The following is a 20,425-nucleotide window of genomic DNA, read 5'->3' on the forward strand; positions in this document are numbered from 1 at the left end:
ATAAATATCTAAGTTCTTTCATGCTAAAACAAATTGTGCATCCATGCATGGCTATGTGAATTTCCAAAATCATATCAGGGTTAAAAAAAAACAATGGTATATACAAAAAGGAGGACATGCAAAATTGCCTTGTTATAACTGGAGTTTGTCATTACACCAGTATTCTTTAAAATGAAGGTTCTACTCTACTGCACTATGGATACTTGGTAGGGTATTGCACATGGTAAAAATTAGTGAGGACTCTTTAAGACTGTTTTGGATCAAATTTTGTAGGAGTCATTTCATAGCCAGAAACACATGTTTATGAATTCTGAGATATGTTTATGATATTTTGAGGAGCTGAATCAAAGTCCTAATAGTTCCTGTAGTGTCATCAAATACGAATATGTGTTTGCTACAGTCTAAGCCTCATTTGGAATATTAGTCTATTTTGTATGATTCAGGGGCATACATGTATGTTTTCCTTTTTGTAATGCTTGGTAAAGTTTTATTAAACTTGTGCCTGAAATAATGAGATCGTTATCATAAGACTTGACCAACTTTTAAAATACAACACTGATAAATAATTTTATAAGACTCGATGATAAATGGAAATCCATTTTATATGATCTTAGAACTCTCTTTAACCACCTTTTTAAAAAGTTGCATTTCCCAGCCTTTATAATATGTGACTATAGTTTGAACTTGCCTCTTGTGCCATCATTGTAGAGCAAACTCATAAACAATCTTTCAATATATATCCGGGTATTCTGGTATATGGTCCCGTATTCTTTATAATTATGTTAATTACTTTTTTTTAATCCAAATGATTTGGGTAACTTTGTAATTCTCAAATCCAAAGGTGGAAACTTGTGTAGTATTGTTAAGTGTTCATCCATCCATCCATCCATCCATTCATTCCATTCATGCATCTATCCATTCATTGAACAAGCTGGCTTTAATAATGAGGGATGGAATAAAAGCATACATAGTCTTTTGAATCTCTAAGTTTTGTAATAATAGATACATGTTTTCTTGTGTTGTTTATAATGAGCTCAGTTTTTTACAATACCATCACCATCACTTACACGTCTTTTTATTCTGTCTTTTTCTCTCACTCTCTTTCTCTCATTTAGTTCTTCTTTTTCATTTAGTCTGTGTTCATATTACTCTCTCATTATTCAATTTTGAATGCAATATTCAAATTTGCTCTTCATATCTTTTCAAGAAATAATGACTTTCTTCTGGATTGAGAGTTCTTTCTGTCAGAATATTCTTATTATAGTTTTACATGCTACGTCTTGATAATCTGAAATATATAATGAGATATATTGTTAGTCGATGTGTGACGAATTGATTTTTTTATTTTAAAGTATAGAAAGTCAATGAGAAAATAAATTAGAGAAGACATATTCAAAGGATTAAAATTCATTTTGTAGCATTTATTTTGAGAGTTCTAAGCGTGTGTTTATGCGCGTCTAAGTGTGTTTATGTGTATTGTTGAGTCTACGGAAAATTTAGACTAAAAATAAATCGTATCCTCCATAAATTAAGCATGCACGTTCATCGTTTTTTAGGAATGAAATGAAGTGTCATTAAAAAAAGTATGTGGAGGGTAAATGTTAATGTTATCATAATTTTGGAATCTCAATAAAGAAAAAAAAAGCTCATAAAAAAATGTAACAGAAATATGAACACTTGACGCTAATTTGTATAATCAAGATGCCGTCATTTAATGATGCTGTTATTACAAAATATGATTACCTTAGCATGTTCAGCCTGCATATCAACTTTGGAGAACTTTGGTTTAATATAGTTCATGAGATAGAAAGCAGAGGGAAATGTGAGCATGTGCTAATATAAAGCACACGGTTCTAGGACACCTACCTCATGGACATCCACCCCCTGGACATCCACCCCGGATAACCACCCCCAGTCAACTACCCCCTTGGACAACTACCCCCTAGGGCAGCCACCCTCTAGGACCCCTAGGGGGTAGTTGTCCTAGGGGGTAGTTGACTCCGGGTGGTTACAAATGGGGGGGGGGGTGGATTTCCAGTGGGTAGGTGTCCGGATATGAAAGCACACAGGTCTGATAATGTGTGAGCTGTCTGAGCGGTTCAAGGACACCTTCCCCCTGGACATCCCGCCCCGGATAACCACCCCCAATCAACTACCCCTAGGACAACTACCCCCTAGGGCAAACACTCTCTAAAGCTTATATAAAAGATAACAAAATATACTCCGCCGATTAGTTACATCGTTATTTAAATTCTCGTCAAAACAAATTTCAAAGCAAACCAAATAACACTACATTGTACATCTCTGCAACAAGATTTTATTGGGAACAAACTAAGATACAACCAGGAATAATAGCAATAAGTATAAATATATGACCTAGTACAACCCCTCTATCTTCTATAAAGATTAAGCATATTATTTTCCAATTGAATAGAGGCACTCTTAATATTAAAATATATTTAACAAAATTCTAAATATATAATCAGATAACATGCAATGTTGGATGTGAACATTAAAATAAAAACCTGATAATGAATAATCATTGAGATGCCTTAATTTGTTCTGTAATATCGAAACATGGTCATGATGGAAGGAAACTAGACAACTGCCAAGAGAAAAGTGTTTTGTTTGAATTTTTTTTCGAGTGAAGTCCATAGTCAGTAAAACTACCGGGATAATGATTTATGCATGATAAAATAAAACTGACCATTTCTGACAAGTTTCCCGCCAGGTTCATGAAATGTGAATGATTTTGTTTTCCCATCATCTCCGTAATAATACAGGTAGACATAAATCACAATTAATTTCCTTTATATGAGACACGATCTCGAGCCTGCTCTAAACATTACTCTAATTCTAAATAAATTATTAGTGAGTATGAGTATTATGCGCCGCATGGCACTCTATCACAACTCTAGTATGGAGGCGCGAGAGCTGAGAAAGAAATTATACAAATCGAGAGGAAAACAATATTCTGGATCATTGTAATTTGCTATCTACATCAAAATTGTTCTATATAATCTTGTCTTTATACATAATAGACATACGTGTACGTCTAACGGAAGAAAATCGGTTGAAATCAAATCTTCTATTTATCTATTTTAAGTCCAAAAGTTACAATTTTGAGGAAAAGAATAGTGTTCCCCGTGTGATATAGCAAGTGTAAAACATGTTGGGCTTTAAATATTTGGTATCGGCTACTTTAGTTCTTCTTTTAAATTTACATTTATTTTAGTCGGCTGCTACCATTTTCCTAATTATGAGTAATGTTGTTAGTCTGCCCAGTAACCGTATTATTCTGGATGGTCGCACTTCCAGATGCACTGATCGTAATGCCACCCGATTGAGTGTTTCCACCACCTGTAACATGGAGAAAATAAGAAAAAAAAAATGCAAGGACGGTCAAACATCAATTGTCCATCCTTTTGAATGTATTTGATTATAATAGATAATTAATGTTAAATAAACAATTTAGGCCTAAATCCAACATCTTGCTCATCTATATTTACAATTCATGCTCTTATTAGAGACGGTATAAATATAAGCTTTTGTGGAAAAACAATCGATGCTGGTATTTTTGACGCATACAACGGAATTGGAAAGGCTCAGTCAAGTTCTTGGATGAAACTCTTGTAAATGTTATGAAGTAGATTAGTGTCTTATTTCATATATTTTATTTTGTCATTTATTTATAATTTACGTAAACCAAATTCTGTTTAAGTCAATTGGTACCTTAGCCCTGAGACCGCCTCCATTTTCACGAAATTGAAATGATAATTTGCACACATGTAATGTAACAAAAATCTAACCCAGTATCACCTTTTAACCCTAATTAGCTCGGTTCATCCAAGCAACAAAGTGCACCCTTACCATATCTACACAAAATAAACTTTTTAAAGGCAATTAAGTTACATTTTGAGGGACACACTAATATTTTTGCCAATACAGAACCGGTAAATTGGACATAATTTTCTAAAATACACATACTGAGGAGGCGCGATAGCTCAGTCGGTATAGAACAGTGATCTAAAGCACTATTTTATGCGTGCGATCATTATAGGACGTTTTTTTGTTCTTATATGACGGATCAAAGTTCACCAAGAGACAGCGCGGGAAAATACACCTGTTTACTAGTTATGGGGAAAACCCACAGAACTGTAAAATACGTATTTTACAGTTCTGTGGTAAAACCCATTTCGAAATAGTTCATTTTATGTGACCCCCGAGACATGCAGATATGATTTAATGAAATTCGCTACTAATAATATATCAGTTATGATTGAAAGAGAATGCTGTTTTCAACAATATGCTGTGTAAATTATAGGCGCGTCGGTTTTAACATGCAATGTAGTAATGATACTGCTAAGCGTCAAAAAAACATCATCGAACAATAATCAGAGATCATATATATTCAGTAAAATTAGACAATCGAATAATTGCTTAAGCTAGGGCAAAGCTGTGTGCGCGTGTATGTGTGTTTGTGTGTATGTGTGCGCGCGCGCCCGTGTATGTTGGTTAATAATCAATATTGTAATGATTAATTAGTATATTATAACACCGGGTCATAAATAACATGATTTCTGATTATTGTTAGATGATATCATGATATATAATTTACCTAATACCCACGATAGCTGAAATGACTTGCAAAGCGCTATATACAGGCATCGAATAAATTTGATGTACATTTTTGTATCGTTTATTCTTCTCTTGATTAAGTCACAATGAAGATAGGAAGCGAAGAACCAATATACCTGATGGGCCCTCTCAAAAGAATAAAGCAAATGAAAAGTAAGACAAAATTATATTTATCTTTCTATTGATTTTGAACTTCTTCTTTTTCATGCGATACAATGACAGTGACCACCTTGAACTAAAGGAGATCCATGAGCTAGTCATCGATAATGATTTTGTGGTTATATTCTGGTCACATGTATTATGTATTTCAAAAGGAGAACGGAAAGTTAAGCGGCATTGTAAATAATCTGAAAAAGAAAAGAAGTAAAATGCCGAGTCAATTCCCTCACATCATGCTTGGGCTAAAAGAAATTCCAAAGTAGCGTAGTTAGTGCTAAAATGCGAACTGGAATGTTTCTTTATTAATATAAACGTAAACTTATATCAATTCCTTTCCATCGACTCAACTAAATATTTACATTAAATAGTAGCAAGTAAATGTTCATTCTTTTGAAGCAGCATCTCTACTGGATTACATGTTTCAACCGACGCGCCTATAATAAATTTACACAGCATATTGTTGAAAGAAGCGTTCTCTTTGAATCATAACTGATATATTGTTAGTAGCGAATTTCATTAAATCATATCTGCATGCCTCGGTGGTCACATGAAATGAATTATTTCGAAATTGGTTTCCAACAGAACTATAAATACGTATTTTACAGTCCTATAATGATCACACGCAGAAAATAGTGTAGGCCTACGTATAACTGTTTACTAAAAAAAGAATGCTTTATACAGTTCTGTTTGATATTTAGAATGTTCATCATGATTTAATGTGTGAACAACTGTATATAATCAAATATTTCGGAGCCTATAGATTTTTTTTCTTCAATATTACAAATGTTATTACAATCGTAGTTTATATAGAGATATCGCATACTTTCTTATATACAATGTGATGTGTACAAAATATAATCGTATATTACTCCCATTTTATTTTACGAACTATAATATTGTTATGCGATTTGTTATCTAATGATAAGACCGTTGTACACACCTTTATTCACAAGTTTTCACTGTGTGATATATTGATACACGTTTTAATTGATGAACATATTGTATTCTCTAAAGGTTTGTGAATGATTAATATCAATTGAAGTGAATTGAACTGAAGTCTGAAAGTGAATTGGGATATACATATATACATAAATTGCTCAATGTTTCAATCAAGTCAATAATCATGATAATCTTCCTTCGATCCAAGTTGTTTTAGTTTAAGTTTGTACATCTTGTACATTTGCCTTCTTTTTGTGATGCATGAATGAATCGTGTGGTAACAATGGCAGCCATATGTTTTTTCTCCTGCAAGATGATGTGAGCTCTAAAGGAATCTCAAAGAAAGTATTTCGATATTTTAAAATAAAAGTAAGTTTTATATTTCAAACATCAACATGCGAAATGGCATTCATATTTGATTAGCCAATGAAGGGATATGCACATCCTTTTCTTTAGTATTGACGACATCCTTCTCCAGTACTATATGTCTATGACCACACGACATCGAAAGATTCTCGAGAAGAGTGCTCCTGACTTCCTTAATGATCTAAATACTGATGATGTACTACCACTCCTGTTAAAGGGATTGTTTAACAAAGTTAAATCTGATATACACGGTCCTACATGTTACCAGTGTCTGTGATAATGGTGTAATAATGAAGCCCTAAAAAAATCTTAGAAAATTATGTCCAATTTACCGGCTCTGTATCGGCAAAAATATTGTTGTGTCCCTCAAAATGTAATTTAATTGCCTTTATAGTTTGAACCCACCCGCTTGACTCCTGGTGCCTCCACAGCGGATGCTGCACATAGTATCATATTAATTTTACAAAAAGGATCATGAAATTCCAAGTAACGGGCTTTAAAAAAAAACTTTGTTTCAATTACCTCAAGCTGATTCTTCCTGTTCTGCATCTATTTTTGTTTGCCAAAACAAATGAAATTGAAGATAGAAAAAAAAAAAGAACCTAAAAATAAAATGCAAAATATGTATTGCTTCACATCAATGAATAACTAATAAACTAAAAATTTAATAAATGAACAATTAACGAAGAGCTTCGCAAAAAATTATGAGTATTAGACATATTATTAGCAAATTTAAGTGTTCACTGAAATAAATGTTATTATCGTAGTATGTATTTAAAATTTAAGCAAACTTTAAAAACAGAACGTGAGTAAATGAAAATAGAGGAACATAATTTTACATAAGTGAATCTAGTGAATCAATCACCCTTCGGCTATCTAACAACTCTGAATCCTAACTTGTTTGAAGATGTTCTATTTTTATTCCAATTTTGTTCTTCCTTGAAATCAGTTAAGAGTGAAATGGTTGCATGGTGGAAGTCACAACGAAATTCTTATAATCAAGATTTGGCTACTTAATCACGGAGGAAAATTAGTCAGAAATTGAATATAGTCCCAACCATAGGGCTAGAGAAACATATAGGCATACTCACATGTTGCAAAATTCTTCTCGACAATGCTTATGAGTCCTCCTGTTTGTGCATTTGTGAGTGCCGATTCAAGCTTTTCTCTGGTCACGTCTTTTCCCTCGCTTAACCATTTATTAAGTACTTGTTTCAAGGCTGCCGTTTGATTTCCCATGTTTTCAACTCTTAATATTTGCTTAGCTAAGTTGAATCCAACTCCAAACTCATTGCAGAATGACGTGTAATTGCCGGATGGGTAGTTTTCAGCAATATTGGTAAACAGTGGATCAGTGTTTCTTAGAATTTTGCCTGTTACATAATATAAAAGAAAGGAAACATTAACGAACATGAACAAAAAGCTGCACGGGGATAAAAGACGAAGGGGCTATTGGATGCATGCTAGTGGACTAGCTAAATTTGTAAGTTCGTTGTATAAGTAGTAATTAAAATTTGTACCCAAGCAATGACTAGACAGAACATTATTACCTTATGTGTTTAATATATAGCATCATTTAGATTGTTTTTTTTGTATTCAGTCATCCTTGCTTTCCAAATTAACCAACATTACCATAGTTCACTGTTTATTAATGTGTCTCACCTATTCCATCTCTGATAATGATGATAATAAATAATAATAATAATAATAATGATAATAATAATAATAATAGTAATAATAATAATAATAATAATAATAATAATAATAATAATAATAATAATAATAATAATAATGATAATAAATAATAATAATAATAATAATAACGTTACTTATAAAGCGCTTACCACTGAAGTCTCTGATACCATCTGCCATTGCTGCTGATGTTGTTGTCGTTCTTTGTCCTCTAAATTGGAATAACAAAGTTTTTAAAAAGGCATATATTATGGGCCTACATTGGCATTTAAGAAACTCAAGATTATACAAATTTACATTTTGAGGAAACGCCGACCACTTTTATGCAATGGAAAAGAGCATCCGTACCACCCCTTACAAACCTAATCTGTCATCAGAAACGCAACCATTCGATCTTCATTTTTATCTATGCAGTTTTAAATGGGCGCTCGTTATATGCCGCATGGTACATAATTCCGTGAAAATGTATCATAATTCGTTACAGTCTTCCAGTTTGCAAAATCTACTAGAAGTATAAGATATGATTATCTATTTAAATTGAATTCTATATATCAACGTGAGTCTGAATGTATTAAAAAAGCAACAATTCTTACTCTAGCTGAGATAATGTCCGTCCACAATATGTATGTGCAATCCGAATATGATAGGGACAATATTATAATTCTCTATGATTCACCGTGGCTGTATATGTATCCATCCACATGCACCACGGTGAACTTTGCTTTGTCTACCACCGACTTTATGAATGAGGAAGTAAATGCGAGGGAATGTTTCAAGTTTCAATTTTATTGTTCCACATTTTACAAAAAATATAGACATACGTATAACATTAAAAAAATTATTCTCAATTCATTAATAGATTAAGTAGAATGTGCAGGCACGTAGCCACTGGGGGGCACGAAGAAGCTGTTAAAAAGCAGTGCTTGTATATTATAGGTTCCTGGAAAAAAAGTATCGTAGATGAAAAAACCCGTACAGACTCCAAGTTCAAAGATCAGCTATGCGTGACATGTTCATGACTCGGCGCGCGAGCGCGCGGGTGAGGGTATGGCAAAGGGTATAACTTACGTATAGCGAAATGCGTGATGTCACGCATGATGCGTGACACTTGGTAGCAGTAATTTAGTGGGGAGAATTTAAACACAATGGAAAAAGGAAATTTGTATACAAAACAATGCATGAGCACCAATACTCAGAGTCAACCGGTTAAAATGCGTAGTCACCCGAGCAATTTAGTTGGCATAGTACAAAGTATTATATAGTTTATATACATTAGCGGATATCAATACATATTTTATACCCGCCCCCGCCCCTGCTCGGGGAGGGGGCGGGGGGGGGGGGTTAGATACATGCAACGATATTTGGTTGATCATAATTATACTGGAGTCAACATGCATGGAAATAATTTTCGGCTTATGTTTATGTCACTTTCTCGAAGTACAGACGGAAGTCTTACACATTTAAATGAGTTTTGATAGTTCATCATGTTTGTCTACATTTATATAGTTACTAAGAAGAGACCGCATTCGTTTTCCCAAAATCTCCGGTAAAGGGATACTTTCCGCGCGTCAAAGTCCGGCCCGAGAATTGTAAAAAAGGGGGTGTATTTGATTTTCACCACTGATTTTATTTAAAGGCCCGTTTAAAAAATCTCTCTCTCTCTCTCTCTCTTTGGATTACTGAGAAATTTTAAAGGGGGTAATAAAATATTAAAAAGGGGTGGATTTGTTTCTCTCTCTCTCTCTCTTTGGACTCCTGAGTCATAACTAACGAATGTTATACTTGTAGAATAACTTTTCACTCATATAGTTGTGTACGATGTGTGTTTCATTTTCAGTAATTAATTTATTTAATTGTTTGTTACTAATTTGTAGAGGAGAATTCCTAATTTTCATTTGCTTTGTCTAACAGTGAAACTGACCGAGCATAGAGTTATGCATGGTCAGAGAAATCCCAAACAGAGTGGTGCGTTTTCTTGAGCCGTATATACGCTCGAGTGGACATCATATTTCTAAACAAATATCTAAGTTCTTTCATGCTAAAACAAATTGTGCATCCATGCATGGCTATGTGAATTTCCAAAATCATATCAGGGTTAAAAAAACAATGGTAGGCCTATATACAAAGAAGGGGGACAGGCAAAATCGCCTTGTCATTTCATAGCCAGAAACATGCATGTTTATGAATTCTGAGATATGTTTATGATATTTGAGTAGCAGAATCAATGTTCTAATAGTTCATGTAGTTTCATCAAATAAGAATATGTGTTTGCTACAGTCTAAGCCTCATTCGGAATATTAGTCTATTTTTTATGATTCAGGGGCATACATGTATGTTTTCCTTTCTGTAATGCTTGGTAAAATTCTATTAAACTTGTGACTGAAATAATGAGATCGTTATCATAGACTTGACCAACTTTTGAAAGACAACGCTGATAAATGATTTTATCAGACTCCATGTAAAATGGTAAAAATTAATTTTATATCATCCTAGAACTATCCTTTTTAAAAAGTTGTATTTCCCAGCCTTTATAATATGTGACTATAGTTTGAACTTGCCTCTTGTGCCATCATTGTACGGCAAACTCATAATCGATCTCCCAATATATATTTTGGTATTCAGGTATGGTCCTTTATAATGTTGTTAATTACTTTTTTGTATATAAATGATTTTGGTAACTTTGTAATCCTCAAACCAAAAGGTGGGAACTTGCGTAGTATTGTTGAGTCTTCATCTATCCATCCATCCATCCATTCATTCATGCATGCATGCATCTATCCATTCATTGAACAAGCTGGCTTTAATAAAGAGGGATGGAATAAAAGCATCTCTAAGTTTTGTAATGATAGATACATGTTTCCTTATGTTGTCTATAATGAACTCATTTTTTTACAATACTTATCACCATCACTTCCACGTCTTTTTCTCTCACTCTCTTTCTCTCATTTAGTTCTTCTTTTTTGTTCAATCTATTTTCATATTACTCTCTCATTATTTAATTTTGAATGCAATATTCAAATTTGCTCTTAATATCTTTTCAAGAAATAATGTCTTTCTTCTGGATTGAGAGTTCTTTCCGTCAAAATAAAATATTCTTATTACGCATTACATAATGCGATATGATAATGTTAGTCAATGTGTGATGAATTGATTCTTTTATTTTTAAGTATAGAAAGTCAATGAGAAAATAAATTAGAGAAGACATATTCAAAGGATTAAAATTCATTTTGTAGTATTTATTTTGTGAGTTCTAAGCGTGTGTTTGTGCGCGTCTAAGTGTGCTTATGTGTATGTGTTGAGTCTACGGAAAATTAAGACTAAAAATAGATCGTATCCTCCATAAATAAAGAATGCACCTTCATCCTTTTTTTCGAAAAAAATGAAGAGTCATTAACAAAAAAATGTGGAATGTAAATGTTAATGTCATCATAATTTCAGAATCTCAATAAAGAAAAAAAAAAGCTCATGAAAAAAAATATAACAGAAATATGAACACTACTTTGCATAATCAAGATGCCGTCATGTAATGATGCTGTTATTACACAATATGATTACCGTATCATGTTCAGCCTGCATATCAAATGTTGAGAACTTTGGTTTAATATAGTTCATGAGATAGAAAGCAGAGGGAAATGTGAGCGTGTGCTAAGATAAAGCACACGGTTCTAGGACACCTACCCATGGACATCCACCCCCTGGAAATCCACCCCGGATAACCATCCCCAGTCAACTACCCCCTTGGACAACTACCCCTTAGGGCAGCCACCCTCTAGGACCCCTAGGGGGTAGTTGTCCTAGGGGGTAGTTGACTCGGGTGGTTACAAATGGGAGGGGAGGGGGGTGGATGTCCAGGGGGTAGGTGTCCGGATATGAAAGCACACAGGTCTGATACTGTGTGAGCTGTCTGAGCGGTTCTAGGACACCTACCCCCTGGACATCCCACCTCGGATAACCAACCCCAGTCAACTACCTCCTAGAACAACTACCCCTAGGGCAACCACTCTCTAACGCTTATATAGAAAATAACAAAATATACTCCGCCGATTAGTTACATCGTTATTTAAATTCTCGTCAAAACAAATTTCAAAGCAACCAAATAACACTACATTGTACATCTCTTTCACAAGATTTTATTGGGAACAAACTAAGATGCAACCAGGAATAATAGCAAAAAGAAATTGACCTAGTACAGCCCACTATCTTCTATAAAGATTAAGCATATTTATTTCCAAATAGAGACACTCTTAATATGAAAATGTTTTTAACAAAATTCTACAATAAAATAAGATAACATGCAATATTGGATGTGAACATTACAAGACCCCCCTGACAGTTGCCCCCTGATAATGAATCATCATTTAGATGCCTTAATTTGTTCTGTAATATCAAAACATGGTCATGATAGAAGGAAATTAGACAATTGCTAAGAGAGTGTTTTGTTTGATTATTTTTCGAGTAAAGTCCATAGTCGGTAAAACTACCGGACTAATAATTTACGCATAATACAATGAAACTGACCATTTCTGACAAGTTTCCTGTCAGATTCATGAAATGTGAATGATTTTATTTCCCCAAATCAACTTGGTTATAATTCAGGCAGACACGAATCCCTATTAATTTTCTTTATATCAAACACGATCTCGAGCCTGCTCTAACATTGTACTCTAATTCTAAATAAAATCATTTAGTGCTCCAATCAGTATAATTATTATGCACTTGCACTCTATCGCAACTCTAACCTTAGGTACTGAAAATAAATGGAGGCGCGAGAGCTGAGTAAAAATTATACAAAACGAGAAAAAAAGTATTCAAGTCATTGCTATACATGGTTTTTGATTGGTTGAGAGCTCTTCAAGTGACCAGAAATATGGAGGGTATAAAACAAAGATACCCTGCCTTCTTTTCGAGTTACTGGTTACAAATATGGGCCTCGATCGGTGACTCCAATAGTACCGTTTGCTTCGGGGCTGCGCCCCTCAGCAAATAATACTATATTGGAGTCACCTCTTGCCCATAGTTTCAACCAGAACCTCTCAAGACAGTACATATTTTGTATAAAGCCGGTTGCCACCATTTTCCTATCTATAGTTGTTAACCTGCCCAGTAACCGTATTATTCTGGACGGTCGCACTTTCAGATGCCCTGATCGTTATGGAACCCGATTGAGTGTTTCCACCACCTGTAACATAGAGAAAATAAGAAAAATACAAGGACGGTCAAGCATCAATTATTGTCCATCCTTTTGAATTTATTTGAATATAATTAATGCTAAATAAACAATTTAGGCCTAAATCTAATATCTTACTCATGTATTTTTTGAACAGCTACGCCAAAAGCAAATTACCTTCGTTTGTATGATTTGCATGACAATTGAAATGGTATACAAGGAACCATTCTTGTATTAAACACAACTCACAATACGTTATCATAGGTGACAGATCTATATTTACAATTCATGCTCTTATTAGAGACGGTATAAATATAAGCTTTTGTGGAAATCAATCGATGCTGGTATTTTTGACGCATACAACGGAATTGGAAAGGCTCGGTCAAGTTCTTGGAGGAAACTCTTGTAAATGTTATGAAGTAGATTAGTGTCTTACTTCATATATGTTATTTTGTCATTTATTTATAATTTATGTAAACCAATTTCTGTTCAAGTCAATTGGTGCCTTAGCCCTGAGACCGCCTCCATTTTTACGAACTAAAAACTGATAATTTGTACTGTAATGTTTACATAATTATAACAAAAATCTACCCCAGTATCACCTTTCAACCCTAATTAGTTCGGTTCATCCAAGCTACAAAGTGCACCCTTACCATATTTACACAAAATAAACTTTTTCTTTGGTCCGCGGATATATTCATAGACAACAAAATCTGTATAAAAATTTATCAGAAGTAAGGGAGCTCGATATTATTTTTAAATCATGATAATTTATGAAGATTGTACATTGAGAGGATACATGCATGTTGGCACAATGGTTTTCTTTTAGAAAAATATGAAAAAATACAAGGAAGTAACTAACGTGAAGGCTGATTAGAACTCGTCAAACGCTCTGCACCTGACAGAAAAGGAAGAAAGAATCGAACGATTAGGGAGGTGACGAATTTGGCACTTGCATCTGTACATTAAGGAGACTGTTCAGTAGTATGCAAGTTATTTGGTTTCTTGTTATTATCATGATAATATTATGTGCAGCGTTCGCTGTGGAGGAACCAGGAGTCAAGCGGGCTTGGTGCAAACTATAAAGGCAATTTAATTACATTTTGAGGGATACAACAATATTTTTGCCAACACAGAACCGGTAAATTGGACATAATTTTCTAAAATACACATACTGAGGAGGCGTGATAGCTCAGTCGGTAGAGCAGTGGTCTCGTAATCCGGTGACCCGGGTTCGAAACCAAGTCGATGCGCTAGTGCCCTTTGGTAAGGCATTAATCCTCATTACCAGGTCCCTCGGACTCGGAGAGGACCTAAACCGTTGGCCGTCTGGTTGCTTAGTTACAAGCTTTTATGCTTTCTTAGCAGTCTTAGCAGTCTTTCTTACCACTCTCCAATGCTGCCACTCAATACAAACCAACATAAAAGAAGGTACTTATACCTTGACTAGTAGGCACATCTTGCTCTTGATCATACACCTCTTCACATTCCTTCACAGACTCATGGAGATGAGCCGAACCTTGGGTATCGTTCAGGCTGTCCAGGAAGGATGCATAGGCTTTATCTCCTCGTCTTGGTAAGATATCTAAGAGGGCAGCGACTTTCTCCCTCCTGGTTGGTTTAGTTTTTACTTCATCGGCATCATCCGTTGTGATTACTCGATCCCTTAACAGGAGTGGTAGTACATCGTCAGCTTTCAGATCATTCAGGATGTCAGGAGCACTCTTCTCGAGAATCGTGCGATGTCGTGTGGTCATAGACATGGTCCTGGAGAACGTTTTCGTCAATACAAAAGAAAAGGATGTGCAAATCATGCACTTCATTGGCTGATCAATATGAATGCCATTTTGCATGTTGAGGTTTGAAATATAAAACTTACGTTTTATTTTAAAATATCAAAATATTTTCCTTGAGATTCCTTTAGAGCACACATCATCTTCCAAGAGAAAAAACATATGGCTGCCATTGTTTCAGTGGATGAATAAAGGAAACGGAAGACCCCAACCCACTTACTCACACATCCATGCATACACATGCCCACGCACAAGAAATACAGGTTATGCACATTTTCACACTTATATACCATTTTAACCCTCGATTCACAGTTACTAGGTCATGTATCACAAAAAGAAGGCAAAATGTACCAGATGTACAAAATTAAACTAAAACAAATTGGATCGAAGATTATCATGACTATTGACTTGATTGAAACATTGAGCAATTTATGTATATGTACATCCCAATTCACTTTCAGTTCGATTCGATTCAATTGAAATTAATCGTTCGCAAACCTTCAGAGAATACAATATGTTCATCAATTAAAACTTGTATATCTGTATATCACAATGTGAAAACTTGTGAAGAAAGGTAATTGCAACGGTAAGTCTTTTCATTAGATATCAAAATCGTAGAAAAAGATTAGAGTTCGTAAAAGAAAATGGGAGTAATATACGATTAGATTTTGTACACATCACATTTAAGAAAGTTTGCGATATCCCTATATAAAATATACGATTGTAATATTAACATTTGTAATATTGAAGAAAAAAAATCTATAGGCTCCGAAATATTTGATGATATACAGTTAACTGTACACCCATTAAATCATGATGAAGCATTCTTATTATTAAACAGAACTGTATATATTCATACACACATTACATTATGATGAAGCATTCTTTTTTAGTAAACGGGTATACGTACACAATTTCACAAGATCAATATAGGACGATTTTTTTTTTTTTATGACGGATCAAAGTTCACCACTGGACAGCGCGGGAAAATACAATTGTTTATTAATTGTGGGGAAAACCCACACTCCCCCAGAACTGTAAAATACGTTAGTTCTGTGGAAAAACCCATTTCGAAATAGTTCATTTTATGTGACCACCGAGGCATGCAGATATGATTTAATACAATTCGCTACTAACAATATAGATCAGTTATGATTGAAAGAGAATGCTTTTTTCAACAGAATGATGTGTAAATATTATAGGCGCGTCGGTTATAACATGCAATGCAGTAAAGATGCTGTGTCAAAGATTTATCATTAACTTGCCAGTATTTAATGTAAATATTAAGTTGAGCCGATGGAAAGAAATTTATATAAGTTTGCGTATATAAAGAAACATTCAAGCTCGCATTTTACCACTAAATATACGCTAGTTTGGACATTTATTTAGCCTAAGCATGATGTGAGGGAATTGAATCGGCATTTTACTTCTTTTTTGTTCAGATTATTTCTAATGTTAACTTTCCATTCTCTTTTAGAAATAAATAATAGATATGGCCAGAATACAACTATAAAATCATTATCGATGGCTAGCCCATGGATCTCTTTTAGTTCAAGGTGGTCACTTTCATTGTATCGCATGAAAAAGAAGAAGTTCAAAATCAATAGGAAAAATAATTATAATTTTTCTTACTTTTCATTTGCTTTCTTCTTGTGAGAAGGTCCGGCATCATGTTCATCGGTTCTTCGCTTCCTATCTTCACCATTTCCACTTTATCAAGAGAAAAATAAACGATTTAAAAAATGTACATCAAATTTATTTCATTTCATTTCATTTTGTTTATTTCCATTTCCAACATAAATAAATAAAATACATGGGATTTCATTGTACTTAACAATATAATTATAATTGGTCAAAAGTGTGCAACAGACATATAAAACAGGTTGGCCATGGAGGGGACTGCTGAAAAGCGGTGCCTGTATATAGCGGTTTGCAAATCTTAGGTTTCTTTTCAGTGCAATAAATTACAGTTATTGTGATTAAGGTAAATGAAAGAGGCTTTGAATCTTGATATTATACATTATGATATCATAATCAGACATCATATAGATATTCAACAAATTAAAATGCATAAGGCAAAGTTGTAGGCATACACGTGTGCGCGCGCAAGTGTGTTGGTTAATCAATCAGTTATATTGTAATGGTTAATTAGTAGAATATAATCAAAACTCACTCTTTACACACCTTTTTTAAAGGTGTATAACGCATCATAATATAGTATAATAATTCTTTGGACACCTTATTTATTGTGAATATCGTTTCCCGTCAATATAAACGTGTCGTTTCTTTAAAGCTATGTCTGAAACTAATATGCTTATATTCATGTCTGAAACTAATGCTTAGGAGTTCATTCTTATTTTGTAATCAATCCTGGTTAGAAGAAAAATAAAAAAGAATAAACAATACAACATCTATATAAGTTCTTTTTATCACAATGGTACTCTCACTTACGTGCCAAAATTATTAGTCACACTGAAAGTGTTGCCTGTCATAGCGATGCTTTGACCTGCAGCCCTGGATGCTGTGGCTTGGTTGTTAGCCTGGACATCACTTTTATCTCCTGAAAGAACGCAAGGTAGGTATGGCTTAGAAACGAATTTCAAATGAAATGGGAACAATAAAACATAGCCTGTATTCCATATTGCCACCAATTTCTAGCATACACTCATTTTATAGCCATTATTGTTTGTATCCTTGTACTTATTTAACCATTATTACGTATACATTACTTTTTCCATTATGACATGATTTATTATTGTCTTTACATTTCTCTTTTACAAAACATTACCATTTCCCTATAACTATCAAGGCTGTATGGAAAATTAATCAAAATCTTCCTTCCCATCCTTGTGATGTCCTTTTCACAAAAGCCTGGACCTGTATTTATTTTATTCCATGTGGAGTATGATCATATGTTTTTCACAAAAAGGATCATGAAATTCCAAGTAATATATATATATTTTTTTAAAATCTGAATTTGAATTACCTTCAGCTGATTGTTCCTTTACTGCATCTATGTATGTTTGCAAAATCATTGAGAAGCAAAAAAGAAGAAGAAAGAAACCGATAATAAAAGGCAAAATGTGTATTGCTTCATAATAATGACACCAACGAACAACATAAACTAATTTATAAATAAGCGACTAATGAAGAGCTAGGGGTAAGCGGACACTTTTTTTTTTTTTGGGGGGGGGGAGTCCAAAAAAAATCGCAACGACTCAGCCAGCCGAAAAGTCGCTCAGTGGGGGGGGGGGGGGGGGGGTAAGCGGACACTTTTTTTTTTTTTTTGGTCCCAAAAAAATCGCAACGACTCAACCGACCGCTGAATAAGCGGGGGGGGGGGGGGGGGGGTTTTAGGGATTTTTGAGGGGGGGTTTACACACATGAAAATACCAAAAGGGGGGTTTAACCCCCCAAACACCCCCCCCTCCCCCCCCCCTGCGTACGCGCCTGGAGATACATAATAGGCATACTCACATTTTTCAAAATTATTCTCGACATAGTGTAGGAGTCCTCCAGTTTTTGCCTTTGTTAGAGCCGATTCAAGCTTTGCTCTGGTCACACCTTGTCGCTCGTCTAACCAATTATTCAATACTTGTTTCAAGGCTGCCGTTTGATTTCCCATTTTTCCAATTCTTATTTGCTCAGCTGAGTTGTATCCAACTCCAAACTCATTGCAGAATGATGTGTATTTGCCAGGTGGGTAGTTTTCAGCAATATTGGTAAACAGTGGATCAGTGTTTCTAAGAATTTTGCCTGTTACATGATATAAAAGAAAGGAAACATTAACGAACATGAACAAAAAGCAGCACGGGGATAAAGGCCGAAGACGAAGAGGCTATTTGATGCATGCTTACCATTTGTTGTGGTCTAAGTTTGGAAGCTCTTTGAATAAGTAGTAATTAAAATTTGTACCCAAGCAATGACTAGAAAGAACAGTATCATCTTTTGTGTTTAATAGCATCATTTTGATTGGTATTTTGTATTCAGTCATCCTTGCTTTCCACATTAACCATCATTGCATTAGTTCACTGTTTATTAATGTGTCTCACCTTTTCCATCTCTGATACCATCTGCCATTGCTGCTGATGTTGTTGTCGTTCTTTGTCCTCTAAATTGGAATAACAAAGTTTTTTTTTAAAAGGCATAGATTCTGGGCCTACATTGGCATTTAAGAAACTCAAGATTATACAAATTTACATTTTGAGGTAACGCCGATCACTTTTATGCAATGGAAAAGAGCATCCGTATCACCCCTTACAAACCTAATCTGTCATCAGAAACGCAACCATTCGATCTTCATTTTTATCTATGCAGTTTTAAATGGGTCGCTCGTTATATGCCGCATGGTATAATTCCGAGAAAAATGTATCATAAGTCTTTACAGTCTTCCAGTTTGCGAAATCTACTAGAAGTATAAGATATGATTATCGAGATTAAATTGAATTCTATATATCAACGTGAGTCTGAATGTATTAAAACAGCAACAATTCTTACTCTAGCTGAGATAATGTCCGTCCACATGCATGTGCAATCCGAATATGATAGGGACAATATCATAATTCTCTATGATTCACCGTGGCTGTATATGTATCCATCCACACCACGGTGAACTTTGCTTTGTCTGCCACCGACTTTATGAATGAGGAAGTACATGCGAGGAAATGTTTCATGTTTCAATTTTATTGTTCCATTTTTTACCAAAAATATAGACATACATATAACATAACAAATTATACAATAAATGAGCACATCTCAATGATTCTCAATTCATTAATAGATTAAGTAGAATGTACAGGCACGTAGCCAAGGGGGGGGGGGGCACGAAGAAGCTATTTAAAAGCAGTGCTTGTATATTATAGGTTCCTGGAAAAAAAAAGTAGATGAAAAAATGAGAAGGGGCACCGTTCGGATTTTTAAAAAGGGCAGTTATGAGAAGGGGAGGGCGCTCTTTCTTTTTAATGGGGGCACTTATAAGGAAAAGGGGCACTTATTAGAAAATAAAAGGGGCACATGTTAAAATGAAAGGTGTGCTCATCCGAGTTTAAAAAAGGGGTAGTTATTAAAAGGAGAAGGGGCATTTCTTACAAAGGAAAAAAGGGGCAGTTGTCAAAGTAAAAGGAGCACCTCTCAGCTTTGAATAGGGCAATTAGCAGAGGTGAAGGGGGCACTTATCAAAATTGAAAAGGGGCACTTCTCGTACCTGAAAAGAGGCACTTACTAGAGATTAAAAATGGCACTTATTCAAGATAATTTCAAGATTTATGAGAATGGAAAATGGATACTTATTGAAAAGGAAAATGGGAACATGTCGAAGGAAAAGGGGCATGTGTCAAAAATAAAAAGGGCACTCGTCAGAGGTGAAAAGGGGAAAGGGGCACGTTTACTAAGTATTATAGGGGCACTTGTCAAAGTAAAAGGGGCACTTTGGGGGTATCTGAAAAAGTGGGGACACTGTGCTCCCCTGCCCCCCGGGAGGGCTGCCTCTGCCCCCCCCCCTCATTAATACGCCAGTGCGAGGGAGCATATATGAACGAGAGGGGTGAACGGTGACGGAACTGACTACCCCCTTACAGGTTTTTGAAGTTTTGTGGTATTAAAAAATTACATGCCTTAGCAAAACTAAAGTATAAAAACAAGCAATGTATTTTTTTGAACACTTCACCTTTCT

General features: G+C 34.8%; 1 protein-coding gene and 1 long non-coding RNA gene across 2 annotated transcripts; both read right to left on the reverse strand.

Moving 5' to 3' along the window:
• Nucleotides 1-2,032: 2,032 nt before the first annotated feature.
• On the reverse strand, nucleotides 2,033-8,524 carry LOC115929644. The gene is made up of 5 exons (XR_004066625.1): nucleotides 8,388-8,524; nucleotides 7,947-8,005; nucleotides 7,194-7,475; nucleotides 6,625-6,651; nucleotides 2,033-3,360 (listed from the first exon to the last, which is right to left on the reverse strand). It is a non-coding gene; the product is annotated as an uncharacterized LOC115929644 (long non-coding RNA).
• Nucleotides 8,525-11,908: 3,384 nt separating this feature from the next.
• Nucleotides 11,909-19,325, reverse strand: LOC105439844. Its single transcript, XM_030999267.1, has 9 exons — nucleotides 19,252-19,325; nucleotides 18,807-18,865; nucleotides 18,232-18,510; nucleotides 17,741-17,767; nucleotides 17,206-17,314; nucleotides 16,387-16,464; nucleotides 14,403-14,728; nucleotides 13,824-13,859; nucleotides 11,909-12,973 (listed from the first exon to the last, which is right to left on the reverse strand). The coding sequence occupies exons 2-9, from the start codon at nucleotides 18,832-18,834 to the stop codon at nucleotides 12,873-12,875; spliced, it is 984 nt and encodes a 327-aa protein (XP_030855127.1). The 5' UTR covers nucleotides 18,835-18,865; nucleotides 19,252-19,325; the 3' UTR covers nucleotides 11,909-12,872.
• Nucleotides 19,326-20,425: the final 1,100 nt, after the last annotated feature.

The sequence above is a fragment of the Strongylocentrotus purpuratus genome, unplaced genomic scaffold, assembly GCF_000002235.5.
Source record: "Strongylocentrotus purpuratus isolate Spur 01 unplaced genomic scaffold, Spur_5.0 spur5_scaffold_5, whole genome shotgun sequence".
NCBI lineage: Eukaryota > Metazoa > Echinodermata > Echinoidea > Camarodonta > Strongylocentrotidae > Strongylocentrotus > Strongylocentrotus purpuratus.